Below are 15,337 nucleotides of genomic sequence, written 5' to 3'. Positions count from 1 at the left end.
GCTGGCGCCCTCATCCAGGGTCTCCGCCCCCTAGCTCAGCCATCTCCATGGTGACCGCTACCGGGTCACCCATTTGGCCTCGAAAGCCGGCGTTGCGTCTTTGTGTATGCGCCGGAAGCGATAGTTCCTGAGCCGGTGCCCGCTGAAAACACCCGGCTGGGGCCCGCGCGGGAGAAATTAGACCGTCCCGGGGCAGTGTCGGCTGGCGGGGACGACAGGCATCTGCCGACCCCAGTGACAATGGCCGTGTTTCACGACGAGGTGGAGATCGAGGACTTCCAATATGATGAAGACTCGGAGACGTATTTCTACCCCTGCCCGTGTGGGGATAACTTCTGCATTACCAAGGTAACTTCAGGGCCCCTCCCGGCGACTCGTCGGAGCAGGCGCGTTTTCGCTCTTGCTACGTTCTTTCCGCGGTCCCGTCACCTTGCAGCTCACAATTTTCCACGCCCTTTTTGCCCTGTCTATGAGTCGCCGTAAAGTTGATACCCTGATTTGACCGTGGCACATCGTTCTGGCCTTTAGGCAGGCGGAGGGCTGGAAGGTGCAGGTGGGAAAGGTCGGATGGCGGGCAGCTGCTATCTTGCCATCCTCCTCCATTTAGGATCCCAGTTCTTTTGGGAGGAAGGGACGCGTTTTTTTTGAAGTCTTCCCAGGGGTTTGGAGGCGACTGAATCTTGGCTAACCTTCCCGGGTATTTTCAAGTAGCGCTTCGCGGGAGAAATAGAGTTGATATCTCTCTCGGCAGGCCTTTTTGGCCCTCACATACCTTGTCGGGAGACGAGCCACAAAGGAGCTTGACCGTAAGGGTGGAAAGAGTTTGGGAGGAGGAGATCGCAAAGGGAAGACAATACCGTACGGTGTTTGATTTTGTTATAGGAAGATTTGGAGAATGGGGAAGACGTGGCAACGTGTCCTAGCTGCTCTCTCATTATAAAAGTAATTTATGACAAGGTAAGTCGTCGAATTTTAAAAGGTGCGGGGGTGGGGGGAAGTGGTTGGAAGGCAAGGACCTAGAGCAGTCTGTGATATGTAAGTGCAGGTAACTCATTTTAGCTTTGGAGAAGGCAATAAAGAAAACTGCGTAGCTAATGAAAATTATTGATTACACATTAAATAGAATAATAATCATAAAGATTGACAACCTGTATTCCTCCTTTATTTACTAAGTAATTAAAATTGTTGAGAGCTCCTAGACTTATTTTGGAGGGAACAGTTGTATAGTGTTTCTTACCTGGCTTATACGTATAAAACTCTGCATTATCATGTCATAGCTGCAATTTTACAGTTTCATTTTGGTCTTTGTCTTACTGTTTTTCACTCAAGGATATTGACAATAGAAAATAAAAGTTCTGGGGCGCCTGGGTAGCTCAGCCGGTTAAGCGTCCATCTTCGGCTCAGGTCATGATCTCATGGTTCGTGAGCTGGAGCCCCGCGTTGGGCTCTGTGCTGACAGCTCAGAGACTGGAGCCTGCTTCAGATTCTGTGTCTCCCTCTCTCTCTCTGCTCCTCCCCTGCTTGCTCTCTGTCTCTCTCGCTCTTTCTCAAAAATAAATAAACATTAAAAAAAAATTTTAAAAAAAAAGAAAAGAAATGTTCTTATTGCCCACCCCTACCCCAACTTTGGTCTGTACTTGGAATGGAGTCTTAAGTAAGAAGTTTGACATTGTTTCATTTTTCCTTTTTTTTTTTTTTTTTTTTTGGTGGTGGTGGGAGGGAGATATAATTGACATATAACAGCTTAACATTCTTAAGAATAAACTCTAAAATGAGTATAGGGAAGGTGAGAACAAGGCACTTAGTCTCATGAGAGAAGCAGGCTATAATTTGGAAGCTTACAGATTTATTCCTGTATTAAAATGTGTTCTGGAACAAAAAGAGAACAGAGTAAGGGAGAGAAGGAGTGCTTGTATGAGAGGAGGTTGCAATTTTAATAGGGTGGTCAGGGCAGACCTTCCCGAGAGAGGCCTTATTGAGCAAAGCTTGAAAGAGGTGAGGGATTGAGCCCTGGGGGATAACAGCAGTCCAGCAAAGGGAGCTTTCAGTGGCCAGGCCCTAAGGCAGGAACAGGTCTGTTTTTATTGAGGAACAGCAAGTGTGACCAGAGCAGAGTAGATGAGGGTGAGAGAGTAGCCCAAGATGAAATTAGTGGAGTGGGGCGATCGCAAAGGTGTTTATGGGCTACTTTAAGGACTTTTGCTTTTGCTTTGAATGACACAGGGGACCAATGGAGGATTCTCAGACAAAGGAGCGCTGTGATACAGCTTAAGTGAAAATAGAGTGATTCTGGCTGTTGTGTTCAGAGTAGACTGGGAGGCAGCAAGGATAGGCATTAGGATATAGCAAGGGTAACAGTTAGGAGGCTGGTAGACGAACCAAGAGGAGAAGATGGATGGCTCGGACCAGGCTGTGGCAGAGGAGATCATGAGAGGTGGTTGGATTCTGGATACACTTTAAAGGATAACGATTCTTTTTTTACTGATTGGGTATAGGATATGAGAGGAATCAAAGATGATTTCCACATTTGTGGCCTTCGTAACTAGAAGGTTGGATTTACCGCCAACTGACGGGGAGGTGTCTGGAGGTACTAAGTTTAGGAGGTCTACTTCTGATCCAAGTGGAGAGCAAGTGAAAATGCAATTTGATGTGCAATCTGGAGTTCAAAGAGAGAGAGAGAGAGATCAGCTGGTGCTATAAATTTGGGAGTTACCAGCACACAGATAGCATTTAGAGCCTTGAGACTGGATGAGATGACCAGGGCTGTGAATATAGATAGAGATGGACAAAAGAAAGGACTCAGCTCAGACCCCTCCCAACGTTAAAAGGTCAGGACGGGAAGCAAGGAAACAGCAGAGCTGCCTGAAGAAGGAGGAAGAAAACTACCGGTCTCATATCCTGGAAGCCAGATGAGAAAAGGTGGAGGAAGGGAACACCCTTGTCAGATGCCACTGAGAGCGAACTGACAGTCAACCATTGGCTTTAACAGGGAGGCCATTTGTGACGGTGGTGAGAGCAGTTTTGATGGAGTAATGGAGACAGAGCCCGATTGGTGGAAAACTTCTTGGAGAGAATGAGAAGAATAGGAAGCAGCAAGAGTAGACTTTTCTTTCAACGATTTGCTGCAAAGGGGAGCAGAGACATGGGGCAGTAACTGGTGGTGATAGAGGATCAGGAGAGGGTTTAGGGTGGTAGACATTCAGCTACATGGGTGAATGTAGACACAGGAAGTTAGATTTAACCATGGTTGTGGTTTTGTCAAGTAGGTAGGAGGGAGTGAGGGAACAGGGATTGTGATAATTGACTGTGGACTTTGAAGTAGGTCCAGAAAACAGAGAGGAGCAGCGATGATACATCGTGTGACTTAAGAGTCAAAGTTGGTGGGTTGTAGAGAGGGAAGGAGAGCAGTGGCTGAAAGAGCAACCAGCCCCTCCTCCAGTTTCTGTGGTACCGGCGCTCTGAGGGAACACAGTACCACCACTTGAGAGCCTATAGGGGAAACTGTGCCCTTAGGGGATCGCCTGTTCTCAAACCCAGCATTAGGGTCATTTGGAGCTGAATAACCGTTGTACAGAGCTGTAGGGTGTTTAGTAGCATCCCTGGCCTCTGCTCATTTGATGCCAGGAGCACGTCCCCCGAATGTCTCCCAAATATTGCCAAATGCCCCCTGGAGACAAAATCAGCACGCCCTTCCTACCACCTCTTGAGAACCACTGTATTAGAGCAGGAAGACGTGGTTATGTTTTAAAGAAGGGGTTGAGAATACGGATCAATGTGCTGGTGACAGACCATAAATTTCAAACAGCAAGCTGGGGTCGGAGAGGAGGTGCTAGGTACTGGGCAGGAGTGAGAGAGCGATGACACGATACAGGCTGACCCTGCTGGGGATCAGACTACAGGAGATGAGGGGTAACCTGGAAGGCAGAGGTTTCTCGTAGCTGACATAAGCCAGGATAACTAATCAGAGATTGAAATGCATTTACAACATAGCTGACACTGCAGATTATCTGTGTGGGGAAATGCATAAAGAGCAATCTCTTTTAGCTGGAAGAAGTAATTACCTTGGGGTGCCTGGGTGGCTCAGTCGGTTGTGCGTTTGACTTCCACTCAGGTTATGATCTCACGGTTCCTGGGTTTGAGCTATGTGCTGACAGCTCAGAGCCTGGATTCTGCTTCGGATTCTGTGTCTCCCTTTCTCTCTTTGCCCCTCCCCCACTTGTGTGTGTGCTCCCTCCCTCTCTATGTTTCTCAAAAATTAATAAATAGACTTAAAAAGTGGCACTTGGGTGGCTCAGTCTGTTAAGTGTCTGACTTCAGCTCGGGTCATGATCTCACCGTCCATGGGTTCGAGCCCTGCGTTGGGCTCTGTGCTGATGGCTGAGAGCCTGGAGCCTGCTTTGGATTCTGTATCTCCCTCTTTCTGCCCATTCCCTGCTCATGCTCTGTCTCTGTCTCTCAAAAATAAATAAACATTGAAAAAAAATTTTTTTAATAAATAAATAGACTTAAAAAAGAAGTAATTACCTTGAAGAGGATAGGCATTTGAATGACCAAATATTGAATTTGGGAAGTTATAGTGTAGTAATTAATACAGAAACTTAAAAGGTGTGACACGTCTTTATAAATGTGATTTCTGACAAGTGGATGCTCTGTGGTGAAGGGGGTGGGCATGCTTGTTTCTAAGATAAGCTGCTTTGAATTAAGTGTGAGTTCAGGACTAAAAACTGAAGCACCTTTAGGATGATAATTTTGGTGCCGACATTGACTCTGAACAAGGATGAAGTGACACAGCAATGAAAAACTAAGAGCTGTGGGGTGCCTCGCTGACTCAAGTCGAAAGAGTGTGTAACTCTTGATCTTGAGGTTGTGAGTCCAAGCCCCACGTTAGGTGTGGACATTACTAAAAAAATAAATAAATAGACTTTAAAACAAATCAAAATAAAAACGAACAGCTGGATTGATTCTGCAACAAAACGAAAGTCTAATATTGATGCATTTGTGACACCTTGATGATTAATGTAATTACTTGTTCTGTCTTAGGATCAGTTTATGTGTGGAGAAACAGTCCCAGCCCCTTCCACTCACAAAGAATTAGTTAAATGCTGAAGAAGACTTTAGGATTCCAAATGCTGAACATTTGGGAATGAGCCAGGCTGGAAAAATCAAATGCAAAGTTACTGGCTTCTTCCTGAGGACAACCATTCTGTAGTCGGCTCTTCCATTAGAGTGTGGATCCTTGCCTTTGGCTGCCAAGTTCATCTCCAATTAAAGAAGCAAGTGCACGACACGACATGCCTGGATTTTGTGCTTAGAACTTTGAATTGGATGTGTTGTTAATTTTCCATGTGAATTTTGTGTCTCACACCTGTTTTCTTCCTTATCCGATCACAGCATCATCTTCCTCAAAGTCATTAGGATTCCTTAATAAAAGGGGGGATTATATTTTGGGTTTAGTTATTAAGATGATTAAAATTAGCCCTTTCTTTGAAATCGGACATCACCTTTGCTGTTCTAAACTCCAATTAGCTGCTTTGTCCACATGCACTTTCGGTTCCCACTTCTCAGTCTTGCATTCGTTAGAACGTTCGTGTTCTGTTCAGCATGCCACTTCCATTATACTTCCTACATGGAGTTCTGCTCGTGGAAGTAGAGAGAAAATATACTGAGCTCACCCTTTTTCCAGAGCAAAAAGTTAGTAAGAAAGAAAAGTCAAAAAGTGAAATGGTCAAAGAATCTGGCGTTTCCTGATCAATCTTCCGCATGTTCCTCGAACGTTGGGACAAGACAAACAGAAAAGCAGCCGAAGGAATGAAATTGGTTGCAGAACGAGAGGAGGAAAACTTGCCAACTTATAAATTAAACGCTTGAATGGTTTTGCCAGGTCAGAGCAGGTAATAACTGCGTATCTGGGTCTTGTTTGTCTGTTTTTAGATCAGGCTAATGAAATTGCTTTCGAGATAGGGGTTCGTGTCAAGGCCTTGCAGCTGGCAACGGTGCTTTCAGCGTTACCTCAAAATCGACTCACTGCCCCTAAAAGGCAAAGCTTCTACAGCAACTCTTGGTTTGCCGAGGATGAACTTGAAGATGAGATGCCGACTCTAAATAAATACGTCCCTGGGGATGCGTCTAACAAGTAGTTATAAGCTGTACCTGAACCAGACGTGCATTCTTCGAAGTGTAAAAAGAATTTATAAAGACAGACTATCAGACTTCCTTTGCTACAGTGTAGTAGCAAGAAATCAGAATCGCTTACACGAAAATTCAAGATTTTCTTTTATATACACAATTTTCCTATGTGTTTATAAAATTTAAAAATTCACTGATGTCCGGCAGGTTGTTTTGGATGGGAACGTTTCCCGTAATTGGAAAAAAATAGCTTGCCAGAACATGACCAGTCTGTCGCTGGTTGATACGTGTGCCTCACACACTCGCCAAGGGTTTAAATTAAAACAACTAAGTCGCCTTTTTAAAAAACAAAACAAAAACAAAACCCACAAAAAAAACACCTTGCAAAAGCACAGTTATGTGCAGCCGTTACGTTAAATCACCAAACATTGTATGCCAGAAGTGCATAGTACGTTATATGGTATTATATAGCATATTCACGGAATGAGAAATCTCACTGCTGTTCAGGGACACACTGATGCCCCAGAAGAATTGGCCAGTGAATTTGAGCCAATGGCAACTTAGATGAGAGCACGTTATATGCTGACTGCTGGGAATTAACTGCAAAGAGAAATGAACTGTCCCATGCTCGGATTTGATGGTTTTGTAAATCCCAATATTAACTCCTTCAGCTGATGATGAATTTCAGACAGGAACAGGCACCCCTGATGTAGGTCTACTGTGAACATAGAAGGAATAAAAGTCCCCAAGTCCAAACATCCCAGGAGAGAAAAAGTGCACTGGCAGTCGGTGATCAATGATAATATGCAGTGATGGGAGTGATTCTGTTTCCAGAATTTGTTAACTGCAAAAGAACAAGGTTTAATCCTATGTTAAGCAGAAAGTAACACAAGGGCCTTTGGGGTATGACTAGAGTTCTTTGTGATGCTATGTGCCTTGTGTACTTTACCAGACCTTTCAGACCACTTCTGAGAACTGATTTGTAATCCAGGCTGTCTCTTACTAGCTTTGTAGTCTGCAGTGGATTTGTCACTTCTACAATTAGGAGACCAGATCAGGTGATTTCTAAACTGTCAGTACTAGAACTTCAGCCTTCATAGCCTGCGGGAGCTGAAATGGTCATTGAAACCTTTATAAACTCAGAACTAAATCATGAACTATTAGAGGAGACCCCATGCTTCTTTAGTGACTTAATGTTACCACACTTCAGAGTTTGAAAATAAAGTCGACCAAAGGATTCTGCATATATCTTCGTGTACACCTCCAGAACCACTTTAGGGAAAGCGCCCAATGCTTTTGATTGCTGTGCATATTAATTTATTATCAGGATACTAAATAAAGTCATAATTCAAATCCATTTGTTTTCATGTAGCTTTCTTCCCCTAAACACCAACATTTTGTATTAAAAGGTTTTGATACCATTTTCTGAGGTAGAAAGAAGCCTTCACCTGCTTCGGGAAATTTTAAGTAAGTTTCTCGTATGGACGATAGAGTTTTTAAATGGGAAAGAAATTGTCACTGTTTTTTTAGTTTGGCCACATGGGTTTTGGTTGTGGATTTTTATTTTTCCTGGGGGAAAAAATAGCTGTGAATCAACTGGCAGTCAGGCAAAGACAGTTGAAGGTTGATATTTTATTTTAAGGCTGATGATCAACTCTTGCGGTTGTTTGAGAGCCCAGCTCTGGTCAAGACACGGTTTGAACCTCAGTTCGTCCACTATAATCTTGGACAAGTTACTGAATCTTTCTGTATCTCTATGTCCTGGTGTGTGAAATGCAGACCATCACGCTACCTCTTTCCTGTGGTTGATCTGTGGATTCATTCATTCAGAAAGTGTGTGTGGAGCGCCTGCCACATGTTAGGCACTCGGTAGGGTCTCTGCCATCATGGAGCCTGCAGGCGAGTGGAAGAGGGGAAGTAAGATTACAGACTGTGGTTACGGCCCAGGAGGAAACAAACTGTGATGTGACAGCTTCAGTAGTTGTATCGATAAAGGGCAGACACAAGGCATCGCAGGTGGGGCACTTCTTCTGAGACTTGAAGGGTAAGGATGAAACAGTCCTTGTGAAAATAGTTAAATGAACTAATGACTAAAACATTTAGTACAATACCTATCATATGTGCAAAACAAAGGTTAACCATTCTGATTCCAAAAGGAATTCAACATTGTTTTGAGCATTGATAGCATTCTTAGAATATGAGAAGTGCAAATTATTGGACACCCTTCCCCCGCACTTACTGAATCTGGGGGCGAGTGTTAACAAGCTCTCTGAGTGATTCTGATGCAGCTAACATTTGAGAACCACTGATCTAGAACCAGTGTTCAAACTTGGCAGCACATTGGAATTATCTGAGGAGCTATAAACCGATGCCTTAGAGAAGCTGATTTAATTGGCCTGGGTGCAGCTTGGACACCAGGATTCTTAAAGCATCTCCCTGGTGATTCTAATGTGCAACCAAAGCTGAGAACCACTGGACTAGAAAAACAGGAAATTCATAATCGCAAAGTACAGAGGGTCCAATTTTTTTAAGTGGTCACACCTGCTTTGTGGAGAAAGGCATGTGGACTCAGTTGACCCCACACCTTGTATTCAGGCATGAAATCAGCCTTAGCAAATGACCCAAGAGCCCAGGCTGGGCTAATGAACAGAGTTGGAGAGCGCCAAACTGGGCAGTCTCTGGCCTGCGTCCCCTGTTCAAACAGACAATCCCATCGTTTCTAGCACACACTCTGGCTGCTAATTACATACCTTACAAAAGTGACAGCTTCTGCAGGTGTGAGCAATTAGGATTTCTCTAACCCCATTGGAGGATGCCTGCCACTCCCTGCTTCCTACAAATTGCTCATGATTACATATTTGAATGGGAAACCATTTTACAAATTATTCCTTGTTAAGGGCTTGAAACAAAGGACAAATGAATAGGGAATCACAGTTAAAAATACTATCCCCTAGCTCACAAAATGCTTACATGGGGGAGGTGTATCTAAGGAAGTCAAATGAGGGGCATTTGACAGGGGAAGGGGTTCAGTAAGAGGTGGCTCCCAAATAGAGGTAAATGTCTAGTAAGGGATGAGGCATCCCAATAAGTGGCACAGAGACACAGGTGCTATTCAGTGGGTCAACACTTGGGACCGAGGCAAGTAGTTCCCATCTGAGACCTGATCATGGTAGCAGGGTCCAGTCACTAAGCAAAGATTTGGGGGCAGATTTCATTCTTAGAGGGGAACTGAGTTCTTGGATAGGGTCAAATGTTGAACCTTTGGACAAAGATGAATGCCAAAATTGAGAGTGGAGAAGGGGAGGGGGGGGAACAAACTGTTAATGGGCACTATCTGTGAAGGCAGCACAGGCCATCCAGGGTCACCCCAGAGGGCACTGGGTCCCAGTCTGCAATCCCAAGTGACAGAATTTGGAATATCACTTCCAATCTTTCTCTGGTGGCCAATGCTAACTTAGGACCACACAGGGGAGGGGATTCTGGAAATGTAGTTGTGTAGTCCCAGTTTAACCAAATTGGCAGCAGATACAATGTTGGGAAGCCAAGGTGAGAGTGGGGCACTTCATTTGTTCTTAAGCAGGTAGAATGATAGTAGCACGATGTCATTTGGATTACATGTAGTGTTGATATCATTATCCCAGTGTTAACTGGAACCAAGTTTTTGTTAATGTGTCGAGTATTGTACTACAAACCACCCAAAACTTAAAACAGTAGTCGTTTGTTCTCTCTTGTGTCTAGGGATCAGCAGGAGTTGGCTGGTGACTGTAAACAGCAGGCTGCAGCTGGTTCTGGTCCCATGCCACCCTTCTTCCTCAGACCCGGGGACTTGCCAGGACAGCAGTGCAAGAGCCATGTCTGCCAGTTTTCCATTGGCCAAAACAAGTCACATGGCCAAGCCCAAAGTCAAGGTGCAGGGAAATACAATTCTCCCATGGAGGTGGTGGGTAGGGAAGGGGTGGCTATTTTTGGAAAGTAATCTAAGTGTCAGGCTTGGCATTTCAATCCAATACTTTTGACTCCAAATCTCATGTTCTCTCTTCTGTGGCCATGTTGGAATAATTGAAAAATTTTCCAAGTGATAAAATGGAAGCAGTTTGAAACATTAAAATAAGTCAGCCACTCTCATGTTGCTGGCCAGACATCAGACAGCAAGCCCATGGGACTAATTTTTTGCTAATTTTTTGTGTTTTGAGATGAGCGAGTCTTTGGCTGTGTTTTCCATATTCAAATTCAGAGCAATGTAACTCTAGTAATAACAGATTAATATTTCCAAAGTCTGCCATAAATATCCACTTGAAGATATTGAATTATTAGCCCTAATTATAGAGAGAAATGGAACATAGGCTCATATGATGTCATTAAAAGTGAGATGTAATACTCATGGGAACCTTCACCACCCACCTTACTGACATGTCTGTTTCCTGCTTGCTGGCCCTTTGGGATGTTCATTTTGAATGTTTTTATGACAACTAATTCCCTGATACATTTCAGCAGTACCCAATGGTTTGTTATCCAAACTGTTTCAAATCAGGTGAGCGGCTCTTGCTTCAAGTCTCAGGTGACTGTGGTGCCATATCTGAAACCTTGAACTTTAGACCTTTGACACAGTCCACCAGATACAGCTTATATGTTTCCAGCCAAATGTGGCCTACTCATGACTTGTCCATCTGGCATGGCTAAGCACTCGACACACCATGCTGAGGGGGAAAAAATCAGTGAAGTTAGAATTGAAGCAGGACTTTCTGCTTATAAAAGTGTTAGGATTGTTAGTAGTTAGCCCTCAAATGGATAAGTACTCTTATTCAATCAGTAAATATGCTCCAAGGTATTTTTGTTTATGAGAATTGGGCCTCATCTCTTCAAAGGGCAATTAAAGAAATAGAATTATATTATGGAGACTCTTTAAGAACAAGATGGAAATGTTTTGCTCCTGTAAATGACCCAAAGGCATGCATTGATAGTTAAGGATTAGAAACTTGGTTCTCTTTGCCAAACTTAACCCTTATTCACCATCACTTTTTTTTAACTTTATTTTTTATTTTTTTAAAATTTACATCCAAATTAGTTAGCGTATAGTGAAGCAATGATTTCAAGAGTAGATTCCTTAATGCCCCTTACCCATTTAGCCCATCCCCCCTCCCACCACCCCTCCCATAACCCTCAGGTTTGTTCTCCATATTTATGAGTCTCTTCTATTTTGTTCCCTCCCTGTTTTTATATTATTTTTGTTTCCCTTCCCTTATGTTCATCTGTTTTGTCTCTTAAAGTCCTCATATGAGTGAAGTCATATGATTTTTGTCTTTGTCTGACTGACTAATTTCACTTAGCATAAAGCCTCCAGTTCCATCCATGTATTTGCAAATGGCAAGATTTCATTCTTTTTGATAGCCGAGTCATACTCGATTGTATATATATACCACATTTTCTTTATCCATTCATCCATCGATGGACATTTGGGCTCTTTCCATACTTTGGCTATTGTTGATAGTGCTGCTATAAACATGGGAGTGCATGTGTCCCTTCGAAACAGCACACCTGTATCCCGTGGATAAATGCCTAGTAGTGCAATTTCTGGGTTGTAGGGTAGTTCTATTTTTAGTTTTTTGAGAAACCTCCATACTGTTTTCCAGAGTGGCTGCACCAGCTTGTATTCCCTCCAACAATGCAAAAGAGATCTCTTTCTCCGCATGTTTGCCAACATCTGTTGTTGCCTGAGTTGTTAATGTTAGCCATTCTGACAGGTGTGAGGTGGCATCTCATTGTGATTTTGATTTGTATTTCCCTGATAATGAGTGATGTGGAGCATTTTTTCATGTGTCGGTTGGCCATCTGGATGTCTTCTTTGAAGAAGTGTCTATTCATGTATTTTGCCCATTTCTTCACTGGATTATTTGGTTTTTGGGTGTTGAGTTTGATAAGTTCTTTGTAGATTTTGGATACTAACCCTTTATCTGATATGTCATTTGCAAATATCTTCTCCCGTTCTGTCAGTTGCCTTTTAGTTTTGCTAATTGTTTCCTTCGCTGTGCAAAAGCTTCTTATTTTGATGAGGTCCCAGTAGTTCATTTTTGCTTTTGCCCTTGCCTCTGGAGACGTGTGGGGTAAGAAGTTGCTGCGGCCAAGATCAAAGAGGTTTTTGCCTGCTTTCTCCTCGAGGATTGTGATGGATTCCTGTCTTACATTGAGGTCTTTCATCCATTTTGAGTTTATTTTTGTGTATGGTGTAAGAAAGTGGTCCAGGTTCATTCTTCTGCATGTCGCTGTCCAGTTTTCCCACCACCACTTGCTGAAGAGACTGTCTTTATTCCATTGGATATTCTTTCCTGCTTTGTCAAAGATTAGTTGGCCATACGTTTGTGGGTTCATTTCTGGGTTCTCTATTCTATTCCATTGATCTGAATGTCTGTTCTTGTGCCACACCATCACTTTTAAGGGAATCACTGCATGGACGTAACCAGGAAAGAGGAATGCCTGACCATGGTCAGATGGCTCCTGTTTTCTTGCTTACACACGCGTTCTGCCCCATCTGTGAGCTCAGTGGGTCAGGGCCCTAGGCAAAGGGGCCAAGGACGTTACTGGTCACCTCTCCAGGCCTTGTCTTAACTGTGAAACAGGGTGGGTGTGAAGAAAGAATTCTGAAGGTCTCTCAGCTGTGTTCTGATATGACTTTTAAGCAGGTGAACAATTATTTCTATTATCTGATGAAGTTGTCCTGTCCTGATTTCTATCCTCTGATGAAGTTGTCCTGATTTGCCTGAAGGAGCAACCTGGGGATGAGTGCCGTGCTCTGGGCTGGGAGAGGGGACAGAGGAAGAGAAGGAGGGGGGAGCTGACAGGGGCCAGGCCCTGTTGGGGGAGCCAGAGCCCCACTGGACAGGAATGTTGACAGCCCAAGCCATGTCAGCAGCTAAAACCTCTCTGGCCCCACATGTTCTTCTTCCCAAGGGGCAGCCTACTTAATGTGAATAACATCTGTGGAAGCTTCACTCCAAGGCCTGAGGCAAACACAGCCCACTGGCTGCCAGGCAAGGGGACATCTTACCCACCTAGCAGGGCTTTTGCATTCTGGAGCTGCGCTGTTCAACATGGTAGCCACTGACTATGTGTGTTTTTTTAAATTTACATTTCAATTAAGATGAAATAAAATTAAGAAGTCAGTTCTTAATTTCAAGTACCCATGTACACATGTGGCTGTGGCTTGTGGCTACCATATTGGATGGTTCAAGTAAAGAACATTTCCATCATCACAGAGAGTTCTATTGAGTGCCTCTGTTCTAGAATGCAGCACAGTGCTCAACTGAAGAAATATAAAATGCCTCTCCCTACTTCCTCTTCTTATATGACCTTTCTTTCTTTGCTTGCATTAGAATGGCCCAGCAATTTATTCTGGGAGGCTGAAAAAGATGAGCTCTTTGATATCAAAAACCTGAGTTCACATCTCAGCTCCCTTAAGTCAAGTTTACGATAGTCACTTTGTTTCTATGTCAGTAAAATGATGAGTTTGAAGATCAGATGGGATAATGAACATGAAATTACTGATAAGACCAATGAACTGTACAGATTCGCACCAAATGATGCACCAAGAGAAAAAGGAGGGGAGATTGTCATTAGAGTTCTATCAAAAAAGGGGTGAGTTTTGGAATAATATTGGTGGCTTTTCCAAGGGGACTGTAAAGGTAAAATAAGGATACTGTCTTTGAGGGAGAAAGCACCTATCTCCCATTTCTCCATCCTTAGGGAGTCTTCATGCAAACCAAATGGGCCTAAGAAGAGGCACAAACTTTTGATTTTATAATGCAAGGTTGAGGGGCACGTGGGTGGTTCAGTTGGTTAAGTGTCTGACTCTTGATCTTGGCTCAGGTCATGATCTCACAGTTTGTGAGTTCAAGCCCCTCATCCGGTTCTGCAGTGATGGCAAGGAGCCTGCTTGGGATTTTGTCTCTTCTTCTCTCTGCCCCTCCCCTGCTCGTGCGTGTGTGTGCGCGCGCGCACGCACACGTGTGCTCTCACTCTCAAAATAAATAAACTTTAAAAAAATAAGATAATGCAAGGTTGAGGTCCTTCTGACCCCTGGAACTATAAACACACACCATGAAAAATGAACTCAGGGGTCTCTGTATGATAGGGAAAGATAGGATAAAATAAGCAGAGAGAGAAAGGTTAGGACCTGAGGTTCCTGGGTGGGGGAAAACACATGTTTTGGAACAATGCTTGGAGCATCTGACTATAGCAAACCCCCTCGGATAGAAGGTTCCTCTTAAGAATGTAACAAATACCACCTACTTCCCCTTAGGAATTTGACAAAAGACCTAACTGAAAAAACATGGTAGACCATAAAACATATGACCCACAAGGAACATTATGGCCATAGACCATCCCCTCATACTTGGAATCCAGCCAATCAGGAGTGGACAACCCAGCATCTAGAGTTATCAAGCCAATAAGGGTAGAACCTGAGAAGGAACGAGGGGACAGGGAAGGGGACAACCAGAACCTGATAAAACAAGGACCCCTTGCCTATAGAAGGCGTTCACCTTTGAATGCCCCCTCTCTGTAAAGAGAGCTTTCCTGCTGTTCTTCCTTTCTGAGCTTATACTCTCATAAACTTCTGTCTGCTGCTCGTTCCGTATCCACCTCTTCATTCTTTGAAGCAGTGAGCAACGAACTCCGGGTTTTGAGGTAAAAATTCCTACAACATCTGGAGGTACTCAGGAGATCCTCACAAGGCCTACTCCTTAGCCTCTCAAGGAGATGAGAGATGAGAAGTTGTCCTTATTCCTTCTTCTACTTTACTGCAGAAATTCATGTGCAATCATGTCGACTCCAGTCACTTCTGAGTTACCTCACATGTGAGTCTGTTGGTTCTTATGTAACAATAAATTGTGTTTGCTCTCTTCTGTACACACATGAAGAGGTCTTTTTGTTGGCAGGATTGTTTTACGGCCCCAACAGAACCAGCGAACACTTGGGTTTCTGATGTGGAAAGGAGGTGCCTAAGGGAAGGCCTCCTTCTGAAGGAGATGGGCTCAGAGGAGGGCAGGGCTGGGTTTCAGGCTGACTCGCAGTCCAGGGATGCTGCATTTGAGACCCAGGCCAGTCTACGGCCATACCACCCTGAACGCGCCCGATCTCGTCTGATCTTGGAAGCTAAGCAGGGTTGGGCCTGGTTAGTACTTGGATGGGAGAGACCCAGGCCAGAGGAGAGCAGCAG

General features: G+C 43.9%; 1 protein-coding gene and 1 long non-coding RNA gene across 3 annotated transcripts; one reads left to right on the top strand and one right to left on the bottom strand.

Annotated features, from left to right (window-relative positions):
* The first annotated feature begins 111 nt into the window (after positions 1–111).
* DPH3 (diphthamide biosynthesis 3) lies at positions 112–7,483 on the top strand. 2 transcript variants are annotated; one of them, XM_019435791.2, is made up of 3 exons: positions 116–348; positions 883–957; positions 5,041–7,483. In XM_019435791.2, exons 1-3 carry the CDS (start codon positions 241–243, stop codon positions 5,104–5,106), a joined length of 249 nt encoding a protein of 82 aa, XP_019291336.1. In that variant the 5' UTR covers positions 116–240; the 3' UTR covers positions 5,107–7,483. The 2 variants fall into 2 exon arrangements, with proteins under 2 accessions (XP_019291341.1, XP_019291336.1); XM_019435796.2 differs by lacking the exon at positions 883–957 and having other exon boundaries at positions 112–348.
* Positions 7,484–7,738: 255 nt separating this feature from the next.
* Positions 7,739–14,101, bottom strand: LOC109258734 (uncharacterized). Its single transcript, XR_002076393.2, has 4 exons — positions 13,173–14,101; positions 10,528–10,823; positions 8,877–8,959; positions 7,739–8,019 (listed from the first exon to the last, which is right to left on the bottom strand). It is a non-coding gene; the product is annotated as an uncharacterized LOC109258734 (long non-coding RNA).
* Between the last annotated feature and the right edge of the window lie 1,236 nt (positions 14,102–15,337).

The sequence above is a fragment of the Panthera pardus genome, unplaced genomic scaffold (genome assembly GCF_024362965.1).
Source record: "Panthera pardus isolate Hobbes unplaced genomic scaffold, ASM2436296v1 HiC_scaffold_16, whole genome shotgun sequence".
Taxonomy (NCBI): domain Eukaryota; kingdom Metazoa; phylum Chordata; class Mammalia; order Carnivora; family Felidae; genus Panthera; species Panthera pardus.
This window is presented reverse-complemented; position numbering and strand designations above follow the sequence as displayed.

Excerpts from the sequence above, each read along its gene's own strand:
- DPH3 (XM_019435791.2), top strand. The coding sequence starts at position 241 with ATGGCCGTGTTTCACGACGAGGTGGAGATCGAGGACTTCCAATATGAT. Across the intron at positions 349-882 it reads ATAACTTCTGCATTACCAAG|GAAGATTTGGAGAATGGGGA; the intron begins GTAACTTCAGGG and ends ATTTTGTTATAG. Across the intron at positions 958-5,040 it reads TAAAAGTAATTTATGACAAG|GATCAGTTTATGTGTGGAGA; the intron begins GTAAGTCGTCGA and ends GTTCTGTCTTAG.